Source organism: Vombatus ursinus, unplaced genomic scaffold (assembly GCF_900497805.2).
Source record: "Vombatus ursinus unplaced genomic scaffold, bare-nosed wombat genome assembly UNPS02014772.1, whole genome shotgun sequence".
Classification (NCBI taxonomy): Eukaryota; Metazoa; Chordata; class Mammalia; order Diprotodontia; family Vombatidae; genus Vombatus; species Vombatus ursinus.
In genome coordinates this window covers 23,220,970-23,244,887 of record NW_020954550.1, presented here as the reverse complement: position 1 = coordinate 23,244,887, position 23,918 = coordinate 23,220,970, and the positions used below count along the sequence as shown (strand labels likewise).

Genomic DNA, 23,918 nt, shown 5'->3' with positions numbered 1-23,918 from the left:
GGATGGATGGATGGATGGATGGATGGATGGATGGATGGATGGATGGACAGATGTGTATATACGGAGAGAGAGAGATGTGTCAGTGTGTGTGTATACACACTGCACACACTTTAGCAAAACTGTATCCACCTGTTTTGGATGATTAATACCTGGGAAAGAAATACAAAATAACAAGAATTTTAGAGCTGGAAGGAACCTCTGAGATTAACAGATTAAATTTATCATTATTATTATTAATAAGTCAAAAATATGTACTCTGTGCCGGGTTCAGAGGATTCAAGTACAAACAATAAAATAATCCCTAATCTCATGGAATTGATATTCTAAAGAAGATATAACAAATGTGTATAGATAAATAGAGAACTACCTACAGCTAGATGGGTGTGTACACACATACACACATATGCACACATTTACACATATACACACATGTATGCACACACATATCACACCACAAATATAAGATGAATAAATATAAGCAATACAAGGTAGCTTGGGAGAGAAGACACCAATGTTAGGAAGACCTAGATAAAGAAAGACTTCCCATAAGAAGTGGTGTTTGAGCTGTATATTTAAAAAGGGAAGAAGGATTCTGTGTAATAGAGGTAAGGAAGGAATGGGCAGGTAAGAGTCGGGAAGACTCATCCTCATGAGTTCAAATCTGGCCTCAGACACTTACCAGCTATATAACCCTGGGCAAGTCTGTTAATCCTGTTTGCCTCAGTTTCCTGATCTGTAAAATGAGTTGGAGAAGGAAATTCCAAATACTGCAGCATCTTTGCCAAGAAAACCCCAAATGGGGTTACAAACAGTCAGATGAGACTGAAAAACAACAAGAAGAAGAAGGAAGGAAGGAATTCCAGGCATGGGAGACAGTCAGTGTAAAGAGACAACATGGTGTCTGGTGCAAAGAACAGAGAGAAGGTCAGCTTTGAAGAATCGAAGAGTTCAGGAGGAAGAGTAATATCTAAAGAGGCTAGAAACTTGGGTTAGGGCTTGCCTGTGAACATATTTAAAAGCTCAACAGAATAGTTTGTATTTTACCTAAGAGGCAACAAGAAGCCACTCCAAATGGGCAGCTAAGTGGCGCAGTAGATACAGCACCAGCCCTGAAGTCAGGAGGACCTGAGTTCAAATCCAGCCTCAAACCAAACACTTGACACTAGCTGTGTGACCCTGGGCAAGTCACTTAACCCCAGTTGCCTAAAGAAGGAAAAAAAAAAAAAAGAAGCCACTCCACTTGATTGATTGAATAGAGGAGTCAAATCAATGCTTAAGGAAAATTTCTTAAGCAGTTAAGTATATACGATAGAAAAGACTGGGAGAGAGTCCAGGTAAGGATACCAATTTGTAATAAATAAAAGGTCATCCTTCTTGAATTCTCTGCAACATTTGTCATGTTGACCACCCCTTTCTTCCTGGAAACTCTGTACTCTCTGAGTTTTGGTGACACTGTTGTTTCTTGATTTTCTTTCTGTCTTGGGGAAAGGTCTAAACCAGGTTGAGCGTAACCAATAAGTCTCAAACCCATGTGAAGACTTCCCCTGGTGGAATGGGTAGATGAGAACAATTTGTTCCAACAACCATGAAGGCAACTGAAACAGGCCCTGTGGAGCACTTAGAGCCTGGTCAGACATGGAAGACACCAAGTAAGGTCTTCCACTGCATCCCTGGGCCACCTCTAGTTGTCTTGACCTTTGTCTTACCACTGGACTTGGATGACTCTGGAAGAGAGAGTGAGGCTGACAACTTTGTGTAACTCTGCCTCACTTAAATCTAATTCACAGGCAAATCAAGCCATCATCTGTAATGTCATTGGTCCTCTTCAAAAATGGGGGACAAACAACAACCTGTCTGTCCATTCCTGAACATTCTTTCCCCCCCCCCAAATTAATACCAGCAATAACTCTGTCCTGTGCCTTTTTCTCTCAAAACTCTCATATGTAGTAACCTCATCTACGTCCATAGGTTTGACTATCCTTTCTATGAAAATGACTCCCAGATCTACATCACAAACTTGACATTTTCACAACACAACTTGTCGTCTTTCCTCAAAATCAGCCCAAATACCAGCTCTGAGGGGGACAAACTGCTAGAGTTATGCCCTTCCAAGATTACCTTTTATCAGTGTTCTATATACACTTAAATATATGCATGTTGTGTCCTTCATCAGAATGTAAACTCCTAAAGGGCAGGGACCATTTACCTTTTGTATTGGTATCATCCAAATGCTCACCTGGTGATGAGAATGATATTGAGGAGGAGGAGGAAGATGATGATAAAGAGGATGACAGCCAGCACTTAAAGAGCGCTTTATAGTTTATTAAGTGCTTAAAGCAACTAACTCATTTGATCATCATTTTACACATAAGAAAACAAATAGGAAGACTTCATAGATGACATGAATCGAACTGTACATAGAGAGGAGACTGGACAATGAGGGTCTAGCCACCCTGGAAGCATGTACCTAAAGCCAATCAACATGGCTGCTTAGGGAACGTGATGCTGGAAATTCATGATGACCTGGAATGCAGGGGAACCTTGACATCAATTTAGAACATGCGCTGGTATTAATGATTATGTCCTATCTGCTTAGTACATGGTGAAGAAAAGCCTTTTAATTGGCTTCTGAGTCTGAAGTAAACGTGCATACAAAAGATACTAATGGAACAAATTTATCTGTCTCTCCCCTGGAGGCAAATGAAACAAGAAGTGCTGTCTGGTTCAGGAGAGATCTTGGGTCCTCACCACCCACATACCATTGGGCCTGGAAAATATGGTGCCTATGTTGTTTCTGTCTCCATCGGATTAACAATAGTTAGCAATTACACGGCACTTAGAGGTTCGTGAAACATTTTACATATATCATCTCATTTGATCCTTACAACAACCTTATGGGATGGGTGCTATTATTATCCTCATTTTAAAGAGAAGGAAACTGAGGCAGAAGATGTTAAAGTGACAGCTCAGTAAGTATGGGAGGTGGGATTTGAACCAAATCTTCCTGACTCCAGGTCTAGCAGCACTGTGTCCACTAAGCCACCTAGCTCTTGTGTCTACTCTCTCTGGTGAAGGAGGATTGAGGACAGAATGACCTCATGAGCTTCAAAAGATTAGAAGAGCCAGGAGAACATGTCAGCAGTCACAGCTTATGTAGCCCTGAAGGGTGATCTCTTTATTCCAGACTAGCAGCTGAAACACTGTGTCTGATAAACATGGCTGCAATTTGTTCATCACTTCTGCTAAGTCTGCAAGAGAACTGAGAGGAACAAATGCTTTGCAGCAACTGCTAGAGATCAAGGTAGAGGAAGGGACAGTGTGCCCTGGTCAAGCAACTGTGGGGAGGAGAGGCAAAGCAGATGAGGGGAGGAGTTTTTTATAATTTGGTTCTTACTGTATCTTTTCCATAAATATCTCTCCATAAAAGTTAATGTTGTATCTTCAGGAAATAATCAATGTTAGCTGGTTATTGACATTAAGGAGATTATCAACTAGTTAAATTGGTAATAGGGTAAAAATTTCTAGTATCAATGAAACTCAGGAGATATTAACTGGCACTAGCAATTGATATTGAGGGGAAACTAGAAGGGAGGCTCATGATGACAGCACTACAAGTGACTTCAAATAAATCCAAAGAATGAAATGTGCAGGCTTGAACACAGAGGACCTATGCTTAAATCCTGCCAGTTACTAGTTACGTGACCCTGGGCAAGTCTTTTAGCTTCTCAGTGGTACAGTTTCCCCATATGTAAATCAAAGGGATTTAACTATATGATTGCCAACATCCATTCTAATTTTAAATCCTATAATCATAATGAGGTATATTATTATTTCTCCAAATAGACTGCAAACTCATTGAGGGCAAGAACCACACCTTAGTGTTATTTACCAGAGAGTGCCTAATATAATGCCTGTGAATATGATAGGTTTTTGATATGCTGATCAGATGTTGAAAAGTTCTAGGCATTGGCATTACATGTACTGTACATGTATTGTATGTAAGGGTGTCATGTAAGAGGCAGGAATACAGAAAAAAAAGAGAGGTCAGAGCTGAGAGGCAGGCTTAAGATAATTGAAACCAGGTGAAAAGATGAAATTTCTCAAGAGAGGTTATGTAAAGGGAAAAGAGTCAGGTGACATTACTTTGGCCAACTACTCTGAACTAAAAGTTGTTAAATTATGTCCATAAACAAAATTTGGCATCAATCAGGTCAATGACTTCTTGATATAGCTTCTCTTCAAAGGTGCCATAATGTTTTAGTATGCCACAGGAAAATTTTGTAGATGAAATAGATGGAGGAGAGTGTTGTTCTCTGATGCTGAATTGTGTATGTACAGTGCACATCTGTATTGAATGTCCTAAAAATAGTATATACATCACTCCTATATCATTTAAAAGTAAGTGCATATCCCATAAGGGGATTTTCAAACTGCTTACACAATAGGTATGTACAAGACTCTCTGTGAAATCGAAAAAGCATTCTAGAAAGCAGCCAAGGAGCAGGTCAAAATCTGGGAAGATTCAGGGGATTCACAATAGTTTTACAACTATTTTACAAGAAATAGAGTTACTTTACAAGAATGTATATTCTTCCTTTTTCCTAACAGGTGTGAAAAATGATTATTAATAATAGATATCTTGTAGATTCAGAGCTTCCCCTGCCCCCTTCTTCCAAAGTGTTGACTGTTCAGTTTCTTTCTTCAGAAGGACATTACTGACAATGAGATTGCATTGACTCTTCTTATCCCAGTCAGCCCCTACCCGAGCTCACAAGTAATTTAATCTAAGGTAAGGAAGCCCATTGTGTTCTACTCATGCTTGGGTGGAGACAGATTCTTTTGTCTAGATAGCCCAAATCTGGGGGGTGGTCTGATAAAAGAGGAATTTCCTCTGTCCAGAGGTGAAATGATGATGGGGTAACATCAGCCCCTGTTGAAAGGATATATAAACTGTGCACCCTAACCCCAAAAAGAGCACAGTTCCAGGCTGGTTCCCATGCATGCATGCCACCCGCTTTGAGAGAAATGAACAGGGATACAATGCTAATCCTGTTTGTCTTTCTTAGACCAAACTCTAGAGGTTGACACAGGATATAATTTCAATGAATAAGACTTGAAAAAGAATGAATATAGCTTTATATTTTCTAGTAGAGATCTGTCATGTAAAATGGCGGGGGACAGGGTTGTTTGGATTTCATTGTTTATACAGCTATCACACAACAACTATACTGTCACACAACATACTTTTTAAAAAATCTAGATATATGAATCTTTTACTATTCAGGGATATAAATACCATGATCCAATATCTCAGCATCAGAACAGTCTCTGAAACTTAAAAATGAGAGGGGCAACAAACTAGAAAGACTGATGTGTATACATCAAGAGTAACAGCTAAATATCCTTGAAAAGAATATTGGCACCCTCTTCCAAAGGCAGTATCAGGATTATAAAAAAGTGAGAACTAGGTAAGCTACTCAAGATATAAAGAATATGAAAAGCTCTGTATGTTTAAAAAATCTAAATATTAAATCCCAGATTAAAAATATATAAAAATTGACAATGTTTATATTGTTATAAACAAGTAATTTCTCATATTTGGATACAATTTTTATTCAGATTCGTCACCAAGTATTAGCTTGGCAAATAAGTAAATTTCCTTCTCATAACAGGATGTGCTAAAAATCACCTGTGAATTGAATGAAAACTGAGGAATGGCATGGTCACAACTTAAATTCTAGTTTTATGAGGACACCCTAATTTATTGACTGGATTTTCCTGTGCTACAACTAATGAACTTGATAACCAATTTAACCATTCATCCACTATGCCTTAAATATCAAGGCTTTACAATTTCCATGCTAATGTTGGGATTAACACAAAATTGCCTATATGTAAATAATTCGGTGATTTGATGCATCAGTAACGAAAAGGTAAAACATCTGAAATTTGGAAGAAGCAAATACTAACTCACAAAATAGCAGAAAACAAAAAAAGAGTCATTCTTACATATTTTTAAAATGCATTTTTATTAGAGGCCATAGTGCACAATTTTAGAATTTTAGATTTTTTTTTAATGTGGGGTGAAATAGCCACCATCAGTAACCAAATAAGGAGAAAACAGAGCTGCCTTTATTGGCCACTATATCAACTTTTCATAAAATTCCCCCGATCTCTTAAATAACTTCAGAACTGAAGTATGCTCTCCTATGGGAGTTGAAAAACAAATTAGATACAATTACAATTCAATACAAATAAACAACCCATCAGTGTATTGTAACAATTTCTCATTACCTAGTTTTCCCAATTCCATTACTTCTGATTTTCCTTAATGAGTCAAGATAGCACACAAGAAGAAGACAAAATATTTTAATGGTATGCAATATAAAATGAAAAAATGTTTGATAAAAGTAAATTTTGGAAAACTGTGGCAACTACACCTCCCCAAAGTGAATACAACAAACATCTGTTGCAGAGAGTGTTTGGCCTTCAGACAGTTTATAAAGGGTGTTTTTCCTAGGGCTTTTGCTATTAAAAAGCAAACAAACAAACGAAATAAGATAACATGTTTAAAACCTAGATCCCCACTGTGCATTATAACAATGTATGTGCATAACATACATACATATATCATATGTCATATATATAAACTATTTTTTTAATCTGCTAAGGTTAACCCAGTTGGTCTTCTAGGTATATTACATAAAGGGAAAATATGCCCTCTACAAGACTGCACTTGTACTTGGAAATGGCAACAAAATAATTAGGCATGTTGCCCTCTGACTGCGGTTACCCAGTAATTTTAACTATGGTCTTTCTCTTTTAGTGCTCCACACAAACATTTCAACTTAGCAACACTCAGAGTAGTGAAATGAATACAGTCCTGTCAGTTTTCATTGCCTTTGGAATCAGAGAATACCTCCGTAATAACTCAGCTTCTTCCCTCAGATTTCAATGTCTTCTCAAAATCAGTGATATCCTCATTAAATAATGCCAGTAAATTCTTTAAAGGGGTGTATACCCTTCTACTCCAAAGACAGCATAAGTAATTGTGCAATGTCTGCATTATGCAGTGAGCACAGAATGTAACAATTTAATCAGAAAGAACCAATAAGCCTTTATGACTCATTGTCTCCTTAACTGCATCAAACAATTGTTCACCATTCTTAGGTGAACTGAAGGTATTTTTCCATTGTTCTGAAAGAACATAAACCAGAACACACCTTCAATAGCATTTACCCACAATTCCCAATAATGTATTTTGCAAAGAAGATTGGAATTTCAAAATAGCATATACTTAACAGGTGCACATTCTAATATATGTCAGTTTTGAAGTATAAACATTTTTTGTTTATTAAAGGTAATGAAAAAATGTTTTTAATTCTCCAGTTCTAAATTAAAATCACTGCTAAGTGGTAAATATAGATTATGAAATTAGTCCTCACCTAACTACTTTGAAAGGCATTCCTTCACTGTTGTTCTGGAAGTGTGGATCTGATTTAATTTTAAAGATATATTCCTACATGAATTTCACTAATAAATTAATAAAACACCCTGTAGAGACATAAATATATGTTGTGGGATCAGTTTCTATGCCAAACATATTGAAAAGTAGAACTTAATAGCATTTCCCCAAAGGCAGAGAGATAAATTATAAAATTTACATATATCCCAATAATGAAATGTTTTTAAATCAGGTGCTCATATTACATATATGCGTAAACCAATTTTAAGTCAAAACAAAGACTTTATGTTAGGCAAAAATGGGATTTGTGATAGTAAGCAGCAAATTATAGACAGAAAAAGTTGAGTTGTCATACTGATGCAAAGAAAAAGAAAAAAAATTACAGATAAACAATTTCTCTGCATATGAAAAGTATGCACCACTTTCAAAGCAAGTTCCTGACTATTTCAATGAGAAATTTACCATCTTCATCATTCCCCAAAGAATACTAAGAATAGTTAAACGATGGGAAGAATGAAAATGAGAATTTCTTGGATTAAGAGATGACCAACATATATGTCATATAATTTAACTTACTTGTTAAGTTTCCTTTATTCAATTTCATTGATTTTACCTCTGAATATGAGTCTGAGTTTTCTATTAGACTAAAATAACACATTTAATTCAGCAATCTCACTTATTAGAAAAAATATATAATTATGGCTAATTAAAACATATTTTTCCCACTACAAATGTCTTACAATTTCTAAATGACCATTTTCCTTTAAAAACACATAGTATTTAATAAGAACATTTTCTTTTGGCTAAGTAATTATAGATAACTCCTAAGAGAACAGTTCTCAGGAAAAAGAGGTTGAGACAGGGTTTATGAGAAAATATGTTCTTGAGCAGAACAATCAACAAAATGAACACCAAAATAAATGCATTTTTCAACCAGAGTTCTCTATAGGCATTAACAAACTGATCAACACAGATATCCCAAATTAAGCACCACTATATCCATTCTACATGCTGCAAAACAAATGCCAAGAAGTTAATGAATCAGCTAAGGCCACAAAGAAGGATTAGAATCACATCAGGAATTAAAAGTCAGATGATTCTTACAATTTCACTTCTCTGAAATAATATTATGACACCTTAAATTATGAAGAGCTTTTGATATTTGTAAATTAAAGCAACATATAAAAAATGGTTTTATACCTGATGAGGCAACATATTATCCAAGCATACTTAGGGCACAGAGCTCTTCCATACATGCATTCATTAATAGTATTCCAAAATTAAGGCATTATAAATATGGTACTGCCCCATAGAACACACTATAATACAAAACTACCTGAATTAAAATTTTCAATGTTCTTGGCTTGTTGCTCCATTTTGAGATTATGAACTACAATGTCATTCTCATTAATTATTTCCTTTCAAAATCACTTGAGAATAATTTTCACAATAAAAAAGGAACTATCCTGAAAGTTAACAGGGGTAATAGAACACAACAAAATTTCTGATTTCACTAGACTCTTACCACAGCTAATGTCATATTATTTCAAACCACAAATCAAAAATACATTGAATGAAACACTGTGTCACAATCTACCAAAAATTGGCCTTATTTACACATAGCACAGATATATTAATTTAAGAAAAACAAAATGAGGAAGAAAATAGACCATTTCTAGATTCGTTGGTTGGTACGGAATTGTCAAGCCAAGAAAAAAAATATCCATATTTTAGCCTGGAAAGGAATGTTTCCTCCCATTTCAATAATGAGTATTGAAGAAGGAAAAGGAACATGGTGTTAGATGAGAGATGAAGTAGCGCCATGACAGGTTTCATGCATACCTTAAATAGCTGTGAACATGTACTATAAAAGCTTGGATGTAAAAATAATACTTTGAGACAAATACTTTTATACACCTTCAAAAGAGAAAACAAAAAGGTCACCCTGACACTCTTTTGGTCTCACTAAGCAGGTAGACAATTCTTTGCTCGCTGAAACAGATGTTTGTAGGAATAAACACACATCAGATCATCCATCACAAGCTTCTGCTAACAAGATTAAGGGCATAAACATCATTTTTAAATATGTGCATAATCATATACATCTTTCAATATTCCAATTTGCTGAGACAAACATAAAGAAAACAAGTACACCCAGCACTGCCCTAATAGGAAAGACATACCTCTTGTACTGATCGAGCAGCTGGCTTGTCTTGATGATTGGCCAATATTAAAAACGGCAAAGTACATAACTGTGGGTGCTGAAGAGCTGAATGCAGTTCTTTTCTAGAGGTTTCTAGTTCCTCTTCCGAAGAGGCACTGTCTAATACAAATATTACCCCTTGAGATCCTTGGTAGTAGCGACTCCAGTATTTCCTAATGTTATCAGCTCCTTTCAAAACAAAATAAAAACATTTTTTTAAAAAAAAAAAAACCCCATAGTATTAAATGCCTCACAAGTCAAACAACAATAATAATTACTAACTGAAAAAAGTTAACTTTTAACAACAAAGTGCGAAACTGCTTGCTATGACAGGAAGTGACATACATCAGACTTAGTATAGGCTGGAGTAATCAGAGAACAGGATTGCAGATACAGAGTTCCAAAGGGAGAAAGCGGGTTAGGATAAATTATAGAACATTTCTTTGTTGAACTAATAAAGTAACAGCAGAAGGATTTTTTAGACAAATGCAGAAGAATTCTTCCTATGTCAGAATTCTCTTAACATGGATAACATGACTCATACTGCGGCATGAGTTCAATGTCTCCTAAAAGAACAGTACAACCTACTGAATCACCCCCAAAATGTTTCTCACATCAGCTGGACTTCCCAGCAGAGGAGCTGATCAGTTCTGCTCAGCTTCAGAAGGCTAATGATATCATAACCTGAAAATCTATGGATGCACTACAAATTAGCAAGTATGATCAATCTAGGAGACAAAATAGAGAGCTTTATGGAATATTCAAACCATATATCATTTTTACATGTTTTTTAAAAGAGAACACTGGAAAGTGTTGTGAAAAGCAATGGGAATGCTCGATTTCACCTTCAAAAATATTTCTAAAGAAATTTTAAAGCTTTACTTTGACTCTGTAACTTTTTTTGGGGGGGGGGGGCTAGGCAATGGGGGTTAAGTGACTTGCCCAGGGTCACACAGCTAGTAAGTATTATGTGTCTGAGGCCAGATCTGAACTCAGGTCCTCCTGAATCCAGGGCCAGTACTCTATCCACTGTGCCACCTAGCTGCCCCGACTCTGTAATTGAAGAGCAGCAATTTATTTAGAGTAAAAGTTACTTAAAATTAGATAAGTTCACTGATTATGTTGCACATGATGAAACTCAAATTATTTCTTGGATGAATTCCAGAAACTTTCTTTGAAGGTCATTTGTCTTGATGAAAAGACATCTATCTCTTTGGCTATATTTCCCATCCTCTAAAAACTTCAACCTGTAAGTTAACTTTGAAGTCTAATTGTGAAACATTGAATATCGTTTAAAATCATTTATTCCTGGAAGTTACAGATTTCAACATGATGTGTCTGACACAGAAGTAGATGACTTATTATCTAGAGAGTGGCAGAAACCAAAGAAAAAGAGTTTATCCCTAAGGCAGATGGAAAGATGGGAGATATGGAAACTGTCAGAATGAGACATAATAACCCAGACAGTTCACTCTTGCGAACAATGAAAACATCCCCAACAAGACTATTTCCAAATTACACTAAATATTCTTGGTCCCCTCATTTCCATTAATGGAGCAAACTTTGAAAGCACTAAGATGAGTTAGAAAGATTCTGATGGGATGAAAGTAGGGAATGGGAATAAAAGTCAGGGTCAGAGATCAAGATGATGAAATTGCCCTAATTTCAGGAAGCTTTTCTGTTTTGAATGATATAGATACATAAAGAACTCCAGTTCAAATTTTCCCTTACTCGATGAGGCGGAAGTAATAATAATAAGCGTAGCAGCATCTATATAGCACCTACTATGGGCCAGGAAACTGAACTAAACACTTTACAAATAGTATCTCATTTGATCCTCACAACAACCCTGGTAGGTAGGTGTTATTATGATACCCATTTTATAGCTGGGGAAACTGAGGCAAACAAAGGTTAAGTGACTTGTCCAAGGTCATACAGCTAGCATGACAGATTTGAACTCAGGTCTTCCTGATTCCAGATCCAGTGCTCTATAAGCCAAAATGACAATAGTTCTGGTTATTTTGTTAGCAAATTGAAAAACAAAAAGTGAAGGAAAATATTATCAGATTTTAAGATTCTCTCATGATTTATATACATATACATGTATTTGGTAAGTCTTGTATGTGTGTATGTGTGTGTGTGTGTGTGTGTGTGTGTGTATACATAACTGAAAAGATTATGTATCAGTGAATTTTTTGTTTTCAAATTTAAAAAATGGGTTTCTTCTATATTTAGCGTTCATACTTCCAAGATCCAGGAACTACTCTTTAAAAATTTGACTTTCACCAAAAAATCTGATGGGGGGTTGGGGGAAGTTTGAGCAAAGTTTGGAGGATGACAGCATTTTTACATAGAGAGGTCAGGTAAGGTTTCATGGTGAAGGTGGTTTCAAATTTTAATCTTTCACATAGCACCTGATATAATGTTCCACACATAGTAGGTGCTTTAAAAGGGTTTTTATATTAAAAAGTCAAAGAATGTGTGGAGTTTTCCATTCCATCTTAATGGCACCAGGCTAGCTGTTCCTTTTAAAAAGGAAATGACACTTTTTTTCCTCAGCATAGACAGCAAGTGCCTTTGAGGTGTGAACTCTATACCAACAAACCAACTTCAAAAGAAATAACAAAAACATCTTACTTCTAAAGAAAGTAGTCTGAGATTAAAAAACATCGTAATGACTGAATTTTCATCTCTGTAACTGAAACTCAGGTTCAGCTGTTAAAGAAGGTAATGTTACAAAAAGGTATACTCCTATAGAAATAGTGCCTGGTCTATACAGAGGTTAGTATGGAAAAGTAAGAAGTAATAACTTAAAATGCTTTCTATTTCCCACCTGGGAGGCCTCAGCACTTCCTGACTTTGCATAACCCTTTGATTGTTTTCTTCATCTAGAAAACACACCGTTAATCTACCAACTTTTACGAAATTTAAACATGAGGTCCTAAGGAGGGGACTACATGGATGTACATGAAAAATGGTATTTTTGCTTAAGACAAAAGAAATTATAAAAGAATAATGATCTTCAAAGGATTGCTCCCTCCTCCTGCCCATTAAAACCTACAACATATTTGATTTTACTGAGTCAACATGAATTAAGTTTTTAATGAAGACCTATAACTAAGTTCTCTAAGAGAACCAGGTGTTTGCTTTGTTTGGCTTTTCGAAAGTAGAAAACATTCTTTAGGATACCAACGAACTGATGAGTTCACTGGAAAAAGCATGCCTATGTGGGCTTTCCAGTTACTGAGTGCCAATGTAATTTCATTATGAAGAACAGGATGGCTTAAAGAGCACTTCCAAAATATCGGAACAAATTACAATATAGCTAACAGAGGACCTCACACAAAGAGGGACAATAATTATTTGCTGAATTGAATTGAACGAATACATTTTTAATAAATGCTAGGTTGTTGTTTTGTTTTTTTTTTTAAATGTGTCCAAAGGTCCTGAAAGGTGGTTAGAAGTTGGATAGGTGAAGTGAAGAAGGGAAGGCATTCTTATTGTGGAAAACAACATGAGAAAGGGCCAAGAAATATAAGTCAGCACTAAAAACAAGTATGAGCAAAAGAAAACAAAAAGAACTTCAAAAAGGGACACAAACAGGGCAATATTTATCATCTAGTTAAGTGCAATAGATTCTTTTAAAAAACAGATGGGAGGTAACAAGTGATATGCACTCCTCTTTTTTGTTCTTTGCATATTAGAATGTTTGCTGATAATTTATTCCCATAACAAAAAATTTTTCAAGTATGGAGAACAGTGAGAGGACTAGAGTAGAAACTACATAATGTGAAGCCATGATTTCTCCTAATTAAAGTAAGACCTTGAAAACCATGCAAAGGACTTGGTGTGCTAGGTACTGGCAAGCTATGTAGGTTCTTGAGAGTAAAGTAACATGATCAAAATAGCATTTTGAAAGATCAATTAGTCAATGAATATTACCATATGAAAAGAATTTTAAAATACTATAGAAGACACATAGGGATAGAATAATATAAAAGGGCAAGGGCATTCACAATATGAGAACACAACTGCTACTTAAAATATTTTTTCAATAACTATTTGGCCATCAGTTTGCACTGAGAAACGTCTAAAAGGAATCATAGAAATGACTTCCTTTCTCCTAATGGCCAAGCAGCCTATGATATCTAAGCCCTTCCAGCTGAACACTCCTCTTTCTTCAGGATAGCCCTTAGTCTATGGCCCAACCGTATCCACACTTAGCTAGTGTGCAGCATTGTGAGCGAGGCAGCAGTTTCTCTTCCTCTCCTTCTGCCTAGGTTGTCAAGTCCTCACCAATTATGAAACTTACAGTGCATGCATGCATGCATACACATACTCATCACACGCAGCAGAATTCATCACGCAAAAAGGTCCTACAACCTCTGACACAGGCACACAAGCAAAGTCATTCAGTAACAGCAGACCCTGGCAACTAAGTTATTCCACTGTGAAATATCACTAGTCTCTTTCTTTTTTTCCCTTCTTTGTGTAAAACTATTTCTATAATTAGTAAGGTAATGAGCCAGCAAAAAATATCAGCCAGTTTGCATTTGTTGCCTTTAGGCAGCCCGTAAGCAGGAAGAAAGGGATAGTCTCTACTACCTAATTCGCACCTATCCTGAGGGCTATGGCCTTACAGCTGCTGCTTGCTGGCCCCAAAGCTTAAATGCCCCAACTTCTTCAGTGCAATAACAAAGTAATTTTATTACTTTACATTTAATACAAACTCATGGCCAGTTTTATATCCAAATGACATACCAATTGAGATATCACTGTATCTACTGAGCAAGTATTATATGCAAAGTCCCTACTAAAGGAGCTCGGCTATAGAATTAACAAAAAGTATAAAATGGCTTCCATCCTCCACAAGAATATAATTTAGTAGGGGAGAGGGCATGTATATAAATGGTTAAAAGACAAGGCAAAACACAGTTAGGTAAAATACTGGTGGTACAATAATATGTCACTTAAGTGACATAGGAGGCAAGAGGAACGAGAAATCCCATCTGTCTGGGGAAATCAGAAGAGGTTTCAAGGAATGTGTGGGTTCAGGGTTGGGTCTTGAAAGTTGAGTATGATTTACATATGTGTATGGGAATGAGAGTAAGGGTGGAGAACTTCATATGTTTTTACTGGAAGGCAAGAAAAGCAAGCGTAAACTAGTTTGGCTAGAGTAGAACATCCGCATAGGGAAGGAAGCACATGGAGGTTAAATCTGGAAAGGCAGACTGGGGTAGGGCTATAGAGATTAAATCTGCATGTTTTTACTAGCATAGGATACTGAAGGCAACAAGACTAGCCAGGAGACTGCAATAATCTAAGAATGAAGCTTACAGGAACCTAAATCAGGTAAACAGTAACCCTCATGGGGGCAGCTACACTCATCTTCCTGTGTTCAAATCCAGCCTCAGACACTTACTAGCTGTGTGACGGTGAGCAAGTCACTTAACCTTATTTGCCTTAATTTCCTCATCTGCAAATGAGGTGGAGAAAGAAATAGCAAACCACTCCAGTATATTTGCCAAGAAAACCCCAAATGGGGTCATGAAGAGTCAGACACAACTGAACAACAACACACACTGATGGGATCGTGGAGATGCACTAGACACAATGGATAAAGAAAATTCAAGAAGCAAGAAACAAAAATACAAGAAAGGACAACAAAATGGGCATTAATAGCAAAAGATGGAACAGACCTATAAAAATGTCAGGAATGCTAGAGGATTAGGGCTAAGGATAGCAGTGCATGCTAAGGACAAGAAAAATGCTTTGTTAGCTATGTTGTAGTCGAGGGGAAGATTCAAGAAGGGATAAGATTTCTGTTTGGAGTGAGAAGTTTAAGATGACAAAGAGAAAGCAGAATCATTCAATTCCTATTTTGCTTATGGGCTTTTTGGGGGAAGAGGGTATTTAAGATAATAAGAGGGCACCTAGCAGCTATCAACAAGTGCAAATCAGTAGACCCAAATTAATTATTCAGCAAATTATTAAGGACCTTGCCTGGATAACTACTGAGCAGACTTATTCATAATTTCGGAAAAAAACATGGAGATTAAGAACAGGAAATAGACAAATGTCCTGGTTTTCCAAAGGGGGTAGAGGTGGATTCTTCAAACTTGTAGACTGAGGAATTTGACTTTTATTCCTAGCCATATTCTGGAATACAATAACAGAACAGCTTATGAGCACTTAGAAAGGAAAGGGGCAATCACTACCAGTCAGGATGGGTTCTTAATAAAGAAATTGTGTCGGACCAATCAAATTTCCTTAGATCTTAGAAAGAATAGTTATTTTATTGTTCTTATCATTATTATTATTATTATAACAGCTAACATTTAAGGTTTACAAAGCAGTTTGTTTATCTGTACCATCTAATCTAATCCTCATAACAAGCCTGTGATTTATTATTCCCATTTTATACATGAGGAAGCTGAAACTAAAAGGGGTTAAGTAACTTGACCAGGGTCACTAATTATGTCTGAGACAGGACTTGGACTTGGGGCTTCCTGGCTCTAAGTCGAATGCTATATCTCTTAAGCCAAGTCACCTCAAGGTTGGTGTTTTTTGTTTTGCTTGAGGACCAAAAAAGAAGACTTAGGAAGAGGATGAGGAGATGGAGAGGAAGAGGAGGACAAGGAGGAGAAAGAGGAAAAGGAGAAGGAGGAGGAAGAGAAAAAAAGGATGAGGAGGAGAAAAATGAGGAGAAGAAGGAAAAGAAGAAAAGGAGGAGATGATGATGATGGTGATGATGATGATGATGGAGAAGGATGAGGAGGAGAAACATTTATATGGTTCTTTAAGGTTTGCAAAGGGCTTTTACAAATATCTCATTTTATCACAACTCTATGAAGCAGACGCTACTATTATTTTCATTTTACAGATGAAGAAACTGAGGTAAAATGACTTGCTCAGGGTCACACAGTAGTGTCTGAAGTAGGACTCCAATTAATATTTTTATGCCTCCAAGACCTATTCTATACACTGCACCACCTAGCTGCCTGTAATTTTGCCCTTTCCCTAACTTCAAACCTCAGAGAAGTAAATTAGTGCCTCTTTTGCCAGTTCTACACCCCTTTCCCCACTGTCTAATCTTTCCCTAAATGGTAGTAAGAAGGGAGGACTGAAGCAGCATAAGAACCTCTATTGTGTATGTGCACAAATGGGCACAAGGGCCCATATTTACACAAATGTAAGGGAAGGGAGGGATTCATTCTAAGAAAAGGGTCAATCATCCTTTCACATTCAAATAAAAGTAATACATCCTGTAACTAAAAAAAAAGAAAAGAAGAGAAAATCAAAGATTTCCCAAAATTAAATGCATACTCCCATGTTTCATTATGGTAGGAAGATGATCCTGTATTCTCCAAAGCTATGCCAGTGGAGCACAAGCCCTGGCATATGCCATTAAGCTAAAGAGGCTTTAAGGATGAACCATATAATGGATGGCATATTTGATACTGGACCAACCTGGCTAAACTCAAAAGGGCTCATCAAGTTGACCACATAGTGATGAGTTTTGGTTACCATAGTAATTAATAACAACTGCTCATTTATAGAGAAGCTGTGATTTTAGTTGGTATAGGGAATACACAGATGGATGATATAATAGGGCCTCATAGCATTGAAGCATAAGTACTACACTGATAAATCAAGTGGAATTAGCAATAACGAGGAGAAGAAGAGGATGTGAAGATGGATACGAAGATGTTTCCACTAAAGTTTCACCTCGCACCCAACAAATTGTCAAAATGACAAAATACAGTAATAGTCAATGTTGCAGGAGTTGTAAGAAGATGGGCACACTAGTGTAATGTTGGTGAAGCTATGAATTACTATAAATATTTTGGAAAGTAATTTGGAATTCTGCAAATAAAATGTCCATACACTTTACCCTAGAGATTGTACTAGTAAGCATATACCTCAAAGAATTTACTGATAAAAAAGAAAGTCCCCACATATGTCAAAATATTTATAGCAGTAATATTTGTAATAGCCAAGAACGAGAAAGTACACGCCCATCAAAAGGGGAATGGATAAAAAAACTTGTGATATACGAATGTAACGGAATATTATTGCATTGTAAGAAATGAAGAAGGTGATGAATATAGACAAGCATGGAAAAGCTTAAATAAACTGATTCAGAGTGCTGTAAGCAAAGAAAACAATATACATGATGATGACAAACAATTTAAATGGAACGAATAACCACCACCACAAAACAATGAAAAATTAATGTATCAAAACTGTAAAGAATAAGCATGGCTCCAAAGAAGAGGTAAAAGAAGTCACCTCCCCACATTCCTTTGCAGAGGTGGGAGGTTCGTGGATTTGGAACATTGGATATATTTTTCAGAATTTTTTGATGTATCAATTTAGGTTGACTTATTTCCCCCCTTCTTTCTCTTCTGGTTTAAAAGGAATTATAAATTACATAATTTTGAAATAAAATCGATTTTAAATATTGTTTTTCATCTTTATCATCTTTTAAATTTTTGTGTTTTATTATGTTCATAATATTTAACATAATAGTAGTCATATAATTTATAGATAGATACACATATATTGGATTTCATGCTCAAACGTTTTCACTGATAAGGATGTGTAATTAAAAAAAACCTTTAGATACCACTGCAGTATTAGATCCAAACTTAAAGGTGTTTATGACGTCTATATTTCCAATTCTTTGCCAGCACAGAAAGAGCCGCTATAAATATTTTTGTACATGTGGGTCCTTTTCCCACTTGTATGATCTCTTTGAGATACAGCCCTAGAAGTGAACCAGGTATTAAGTAGGGAAATGAAATTGTCAAATCTACATTCAAGAAAAATCCTTTTGGCAGAAGTGTGGAGAACAGACTTAAATGGAGATAGCCTTAAAACAGGGAGATCAATTAGGAAGACCTTGCAATAATCTAGGTGAGACATAAACAGTTTCAGAGAAAATTGGGAAGACCCATATGAACTGATGCAGAATGAAATGAACAAAAATAGAAGAATAATTTATAAAACAAAATCAACTTTAAAAAGTAAAATGACTTTTAAAAGCTTTAGGACTCTGATCTATAAAATAATTCATGATTCTTTGGGAACAAAGATGAAACATACTACCTACTTCTTGAAGGAAAGGTTACAGACTCAAAGTGAAGAATGAGGCACACATTTTTTTCAGCATAGTCAATGAGAAAATTATTAGTTACTGGATTTTCTTTTTTGTTGCCTAATTGCTAGAGAAGAGGTAAGAATAAATTGAGTAACTACCTCCCACTGGGATCATCCATGCCATAATGCAACAGTTCTATACTCCTAACAGAGACACTCTGCCAGAGGAAGTATCATGAGGACATAAGAAAATATCTGGGCTGTAATGCATCAGAGGCATGAGATGCTTTGGCCACACATGTTCTCAACATGTGTACCCCACAAACTGCATAATCTAAATTTCTGCCCACTCTTCCCATGGATATCACATGCAGGTCTATGGGGTATAGGATGATATTTTGTAGCTATTATTCTTACTATGACATTTTAAATAAATTTTATCAACTGGCTGCCTACTAAAGTTAAGCTCACTGATGTGACTCCATAAACTATATTTTGAGGAGAACAAACCCATGGAGTACTTTAAAATTAGAATACAGAGTACCAGCTGGTAACTTAACCTGCAAACCTATGAGCAGAGTCAGAATAGTGGCCCAGAGAAGATGCTACATGTAAAATGAGGGTATTAGACTGAATAATCTTACTCAACCACAAAATTAGACTCAATAATAAATAGTCTTTTCTAATTTCGTGAATTATAAAAATTAGTAAGGAAAAAATACAAGGATTCAAATCATGGTATTCTGTTTCTTCAGAAGTCTGGTCTCAACATGAGTGATAAAGACACTTATCCATGAGACAGAGAAAAATTCTGTTGGGTTTAGAAAACATTGATTGCACTCACATTTGCAAAGTACCACTCCTTTCCACTTGTAGTTATTTCTAAATATTTATTGCTCTGGACGGTTTAAGTAATTTATATTAAAAAAAACCTTTTAATTTTTCCTCATAAATACTGTTTCCTTTATATGCTGGCTTTGTGTAGTTTAAAGAAAAAATGTAATCAGCCCACAGTTTTCATCTTGGTTTCTAAGACTAGGACGAGAGAGTTTCTATCACCCAGTAACTATATGTAGGCGTGTAAGCATATATGTACACCAGTATGTTTACTGTATATATGCATACACTGCAAATATTGTGTAATTTGATTTTAGAGCTTAGCTCCTGATATGAAGCACCCTAGTGTACTTTGTGTGTGGTGGTGTTTTTTTTTTTTAAGGCAATTGGGGTTAAGTGACTTGCCTAGGGTCACACAGTTAGTAAGTGTGAAGTATTTGGTCCGAGGCTGGATTTGAAATCAGGTCCTCCTGACTTCAGGGCAGGTGCTCTATCCACCCAGCTGCCCCACCCTAGTGTACTTTGAAGACCTCTTAGTTTTCCAATTTGTTGACCCAACCCAGATAAAAGTCATTAAGTACCATCCCTGAGAGTAGTCATTAGGTCACCTTATAAATACTCAAATTCACAAGGCTTAAAACATAACACAGAATTATTTATACTTTAATGTATACATATATGATTCACATGAACCCTATATAGCTAAGACTTTTCTTCTCCCTACCTACACTGGGAAACTCTTCCCCCAGATAATTCTATGAACTCTTATACTTAGGTGACCGAGGAGATATATCATTGTTAAGTCTTAACCTCTTAGACCACTCAAGTCTTAAGTACAGTTTCAATATCTTTTAAGAAAAAAACTAGCCAACCCTGAATGGGGTAGATGTTGCTGTAATAATACAGACTTTTGTATTTTGGTGTGCCACATATTCCCTGCTACTCACCAATCTAGCATTTTGGTTTCCATGAATTGAGATTTACTTGCAGACTTGCAGACTTGATTATAATCCCAACCCCTCTATTCTCCCAGACAAAGAAAGTACAAAGACTGTACTTCTTGATCAAGTGTTTCTCAAATCACAGAAATTTGGCCATAGTCTGATTTTGTACCATAAAATATGATGTGGATATACAGGGAACTCAATAGCAAACTCATTTTTAAAGATACATAGACTATGGAAGCAGTGGTGCCTAAACAAAGATCAAGGCATTAGTGTGGCACAATACTATCAAAATTAGCCTCCGGGTACTGAACTCAGGATGTGTTAAAGATGGCAAGGATACCTAAGGATAACCCCCTCCTCTTGTTTTGCTTCTGTCTTCTCTACCAAGAAAAATTATCTTTAGACTCGAGGGGAGAGGGAGGTGGGAGACAGAGGGAAGAAAAGATCAGAAATGGTTACTAGGGAGTTGAAACTCAAGATAAGTAAAGGGATAGTAAAAGAAGCACACAGCTGATATTGGTGAAGTTCAAATTTTCAGATTCATTTGAACTACCTCTAAAAGGATGAAAAATACTGAAAGATGTGATTGTTGAACTGCTGTCATTAACCTCTGGAAAAATATTGAGAATGGGGGAGGTAACCCAAAACTCTCGTTTTTTTTTTCTTTAAAAAAAGAGATGGAAGAAAAAATGGAGTTTGCAAACTCTGGGTCAGCTAGCTTGAGACTTCAATTCTCACCAAAATGATACAATGGATGGTTTAAAAGACAGAGAGAAAAGCATGGGTTAAGAAAACATCGAAAAAGGAAAGTTGTGATCACAAAGAATCATCATGGCTTCATCAAGAATAGTCCATGCCAGACTAAGCATATTTCCTTTTACAGAATTATTGAACTAGTGGGTAAGAGGGATGCTATAAAAACTGTGTACCTAGATATTAGGAGCAAAGCATTTGATAAAATCTCTCATGCTATTTGTGCAGAATAGATGAAGAAATATGGGATAAACAAGAATACAATTAAGTGGATGAACAAATGAAGCACTATAAATTTATGCTGACAATCTCAACTGGCCCCTCACTGCAGCAAGAGAATCTTCCTTTCCTTGCTTCTCTTCCCAAACTGATTCTCTATTCTACTCCTCATAGCATTTGTTCCAAAACTTCTCTACTTCCCTACTTTCACGTTCTCTCAGCAGAACTCAACTCATAATCTACTTGAGAAGACAGAACACATTCACTGGGGGCTCCTTCATTTACCATACTCTGTATCACAAAACCTCTTGACATTATTCCTAATCTTCACTCCAATCCTTGATGAAGAGATGGTCTTTCTCTTTTTCAAGACCACACCATCTATTTGTATTCTTGATAACTATTCCCCTCTCATTTGAGATGCCATATCAAGATGGCCTTTCTTCAGTACTCAACTTCTTTATTTCTTTATCATATTTGACACTGTAGCCACTGTTCCATATATGCCCTTCTCTCTGAGTCTTAATGTAATTGGCTTCTCTTGATTCTCTCTCTTCCAACCAAACTTTTCCATTCCTTGGGCTCTTGCTGGCATTTCATCCATAACCCACCCACCTCCAGTGTACCTCAATGCTGTCTCCTGGACTTTCTTCTCTTCTCTTTCTTTCAGTGAGAGAACAATAATGGGTTCTGTTATCTTCACACAAATGACACTGAGATCTAAAATCTACCCCTAATCTCTTATGAGCTCCAGTCTCACACCACCAACTGCCAACTGGACATTTCTTACTGGAAATCCACAGATATCTCAAACTCGCCATATCCAAAACAATTCATTATATAGAATATAGCCACCCAGAAGCCAGCCCTCTTCCTAACCTTCTCTATCTCTGTCAAGAGTATCATCATCATTCTAATCACCCAGGTTTGTAACCTTTGGGTCATTCTCAAGTCCTGCTCTGTCATTCCACATAACCAGTGAGTTGCCAAATATTGTCAAATTTACTTTTACATCTTCTGCAACTGTTCCCTTATACCCACCCACAGAGAGACAAGTCTGTCAGTCTGTAGTGAGAGGCACAGTGCTAAGCTCCGGAAATTCAAAGAAAGGCAAAAATATTCTCTATTCTCAAGAAGTTTACATTTGAATGAGAGAAACAAAATGTAAAAAACTAGGCACTCAGAGAAAATATGCAAATTGGAGGGAATTTAATCTCAGAAGGGAATGCACTAACAGCTGAGGAGGACTACTTCCTAGAGAAAATGAGATTTCAGCACATCCATGGTTCAGATCTTCCATTGTCCCTATTCCTTCTCTCACCATTCCAATTCATTCTCCACACAGTGATATTCCTAAAGCAATGGATAACCATATCACTCCCCTGCTCAAGAAATTCTACCAGCTTCAAATTATTTTGAGTCAAGTTTAGCATTGAAAGCTTTTCACAACCTAGCTTCAAGCTACCTTTCCAGCCACATTATACATTATTCCTTTTCAGCCACTATTTACACCAACTAAACTGTCCTTCTTGTTGTTCCCCCCTAAAATATTTCTTTCTCCATGCTTCTACAGCAAGGTGTCTCCCATGACTAGATTCTTTTCTGAGCTCTGCCTTTACCTTTCTTCAAAGCTCAGATCAAATGCCACTTCCTACGCAAAGTCATTCTTGATATAAAAACTGCTACGCTGTCCCATTAAAAACTCTCATTTATATTTTGTGTTTCACTTTTTAATCCTTGGTTCTCAAGAACTGACCGGATTCATGGATTCTGCTAGGTCTATCCACATTAGCATCTGGCAATTTCCTTCCTTCTCCAATGCAGAACTCTCTAATTTATATAAGGTTTAATCTTCCAGCAAGACTAAGTATGTCTTTATGCAGTCCCAAATTTGACCCAATTGCCAGAATTGAAAATAAAGTATCACTTCTTGTCCCAGTTAATTTATCATATGCTGGATTCTCTTGGGACAGGACAGTCTTCATATGACAGACTTTCATCCTCCACCATGCACACCTTTATACCAAGAGTCATCTCAGACAAGTTTTAACAAAAAATTATTAAATCATTAAATCGTTATCAAAAATCAAAAATCATTAAAATTTTCAGAGATAGTTGTAGTTAGGCCTGGACTCTGGGAGCAGTCCATAAACTACCCAGGCCACAAAGTACACAATGCAGGAAATGGAAGGAAAATACAAATAACATTCACTCTCTTGAGTAGATTTTCCCAAGAGTAATCACACCAGTAACATACACTCACATGCACGTGAGAACAGGAATAGATCTCCAGGTACCCATAACTATTAATGCAATACTATAATGTAGTAAGAAGAGTTCTACATGCTTTATCCCTCTATCTTCCTGCCTTGTATCACTCTATAATAGCAAA

The 23,918-nt window shown here is 36.4% G+C and overlaps 1 protein-coding gene across 9 annotated transcripts in view; it reads right to left on the bottom strand.

Annotated features, from left to right (window-relative positions):
- Nucleotides 1-23,918, bottom strand: part of ARL15 (ADP ribosylation factor like GTPase 15) — a 483,734-nt gene that overhangs the window by 240,113 nt on the left and 219,703 nt on the right. For 7 of the 9 annotated variants that reach the window (XM_027863576.1, XM_027863578.1, XM_027863579.1 and 4 more), the window contains one exon: nucleotides 9,649-9,857. In XM_027863576.1, the coding sequence (XP_027719377.1) occupies nucleotides 9,649-9,857 (209 nt within the window). Of the gene's footprint in view, nucleotides 1-44; nucleotides 150-6,028; nucleotides 6,208-9,648; nucleotides 9,858-23,918 lie in introns of those variants that run through there. The other 2 variants (XM_027863582.1, XM_027863583.1) reach the window with 2 other exon arrangements.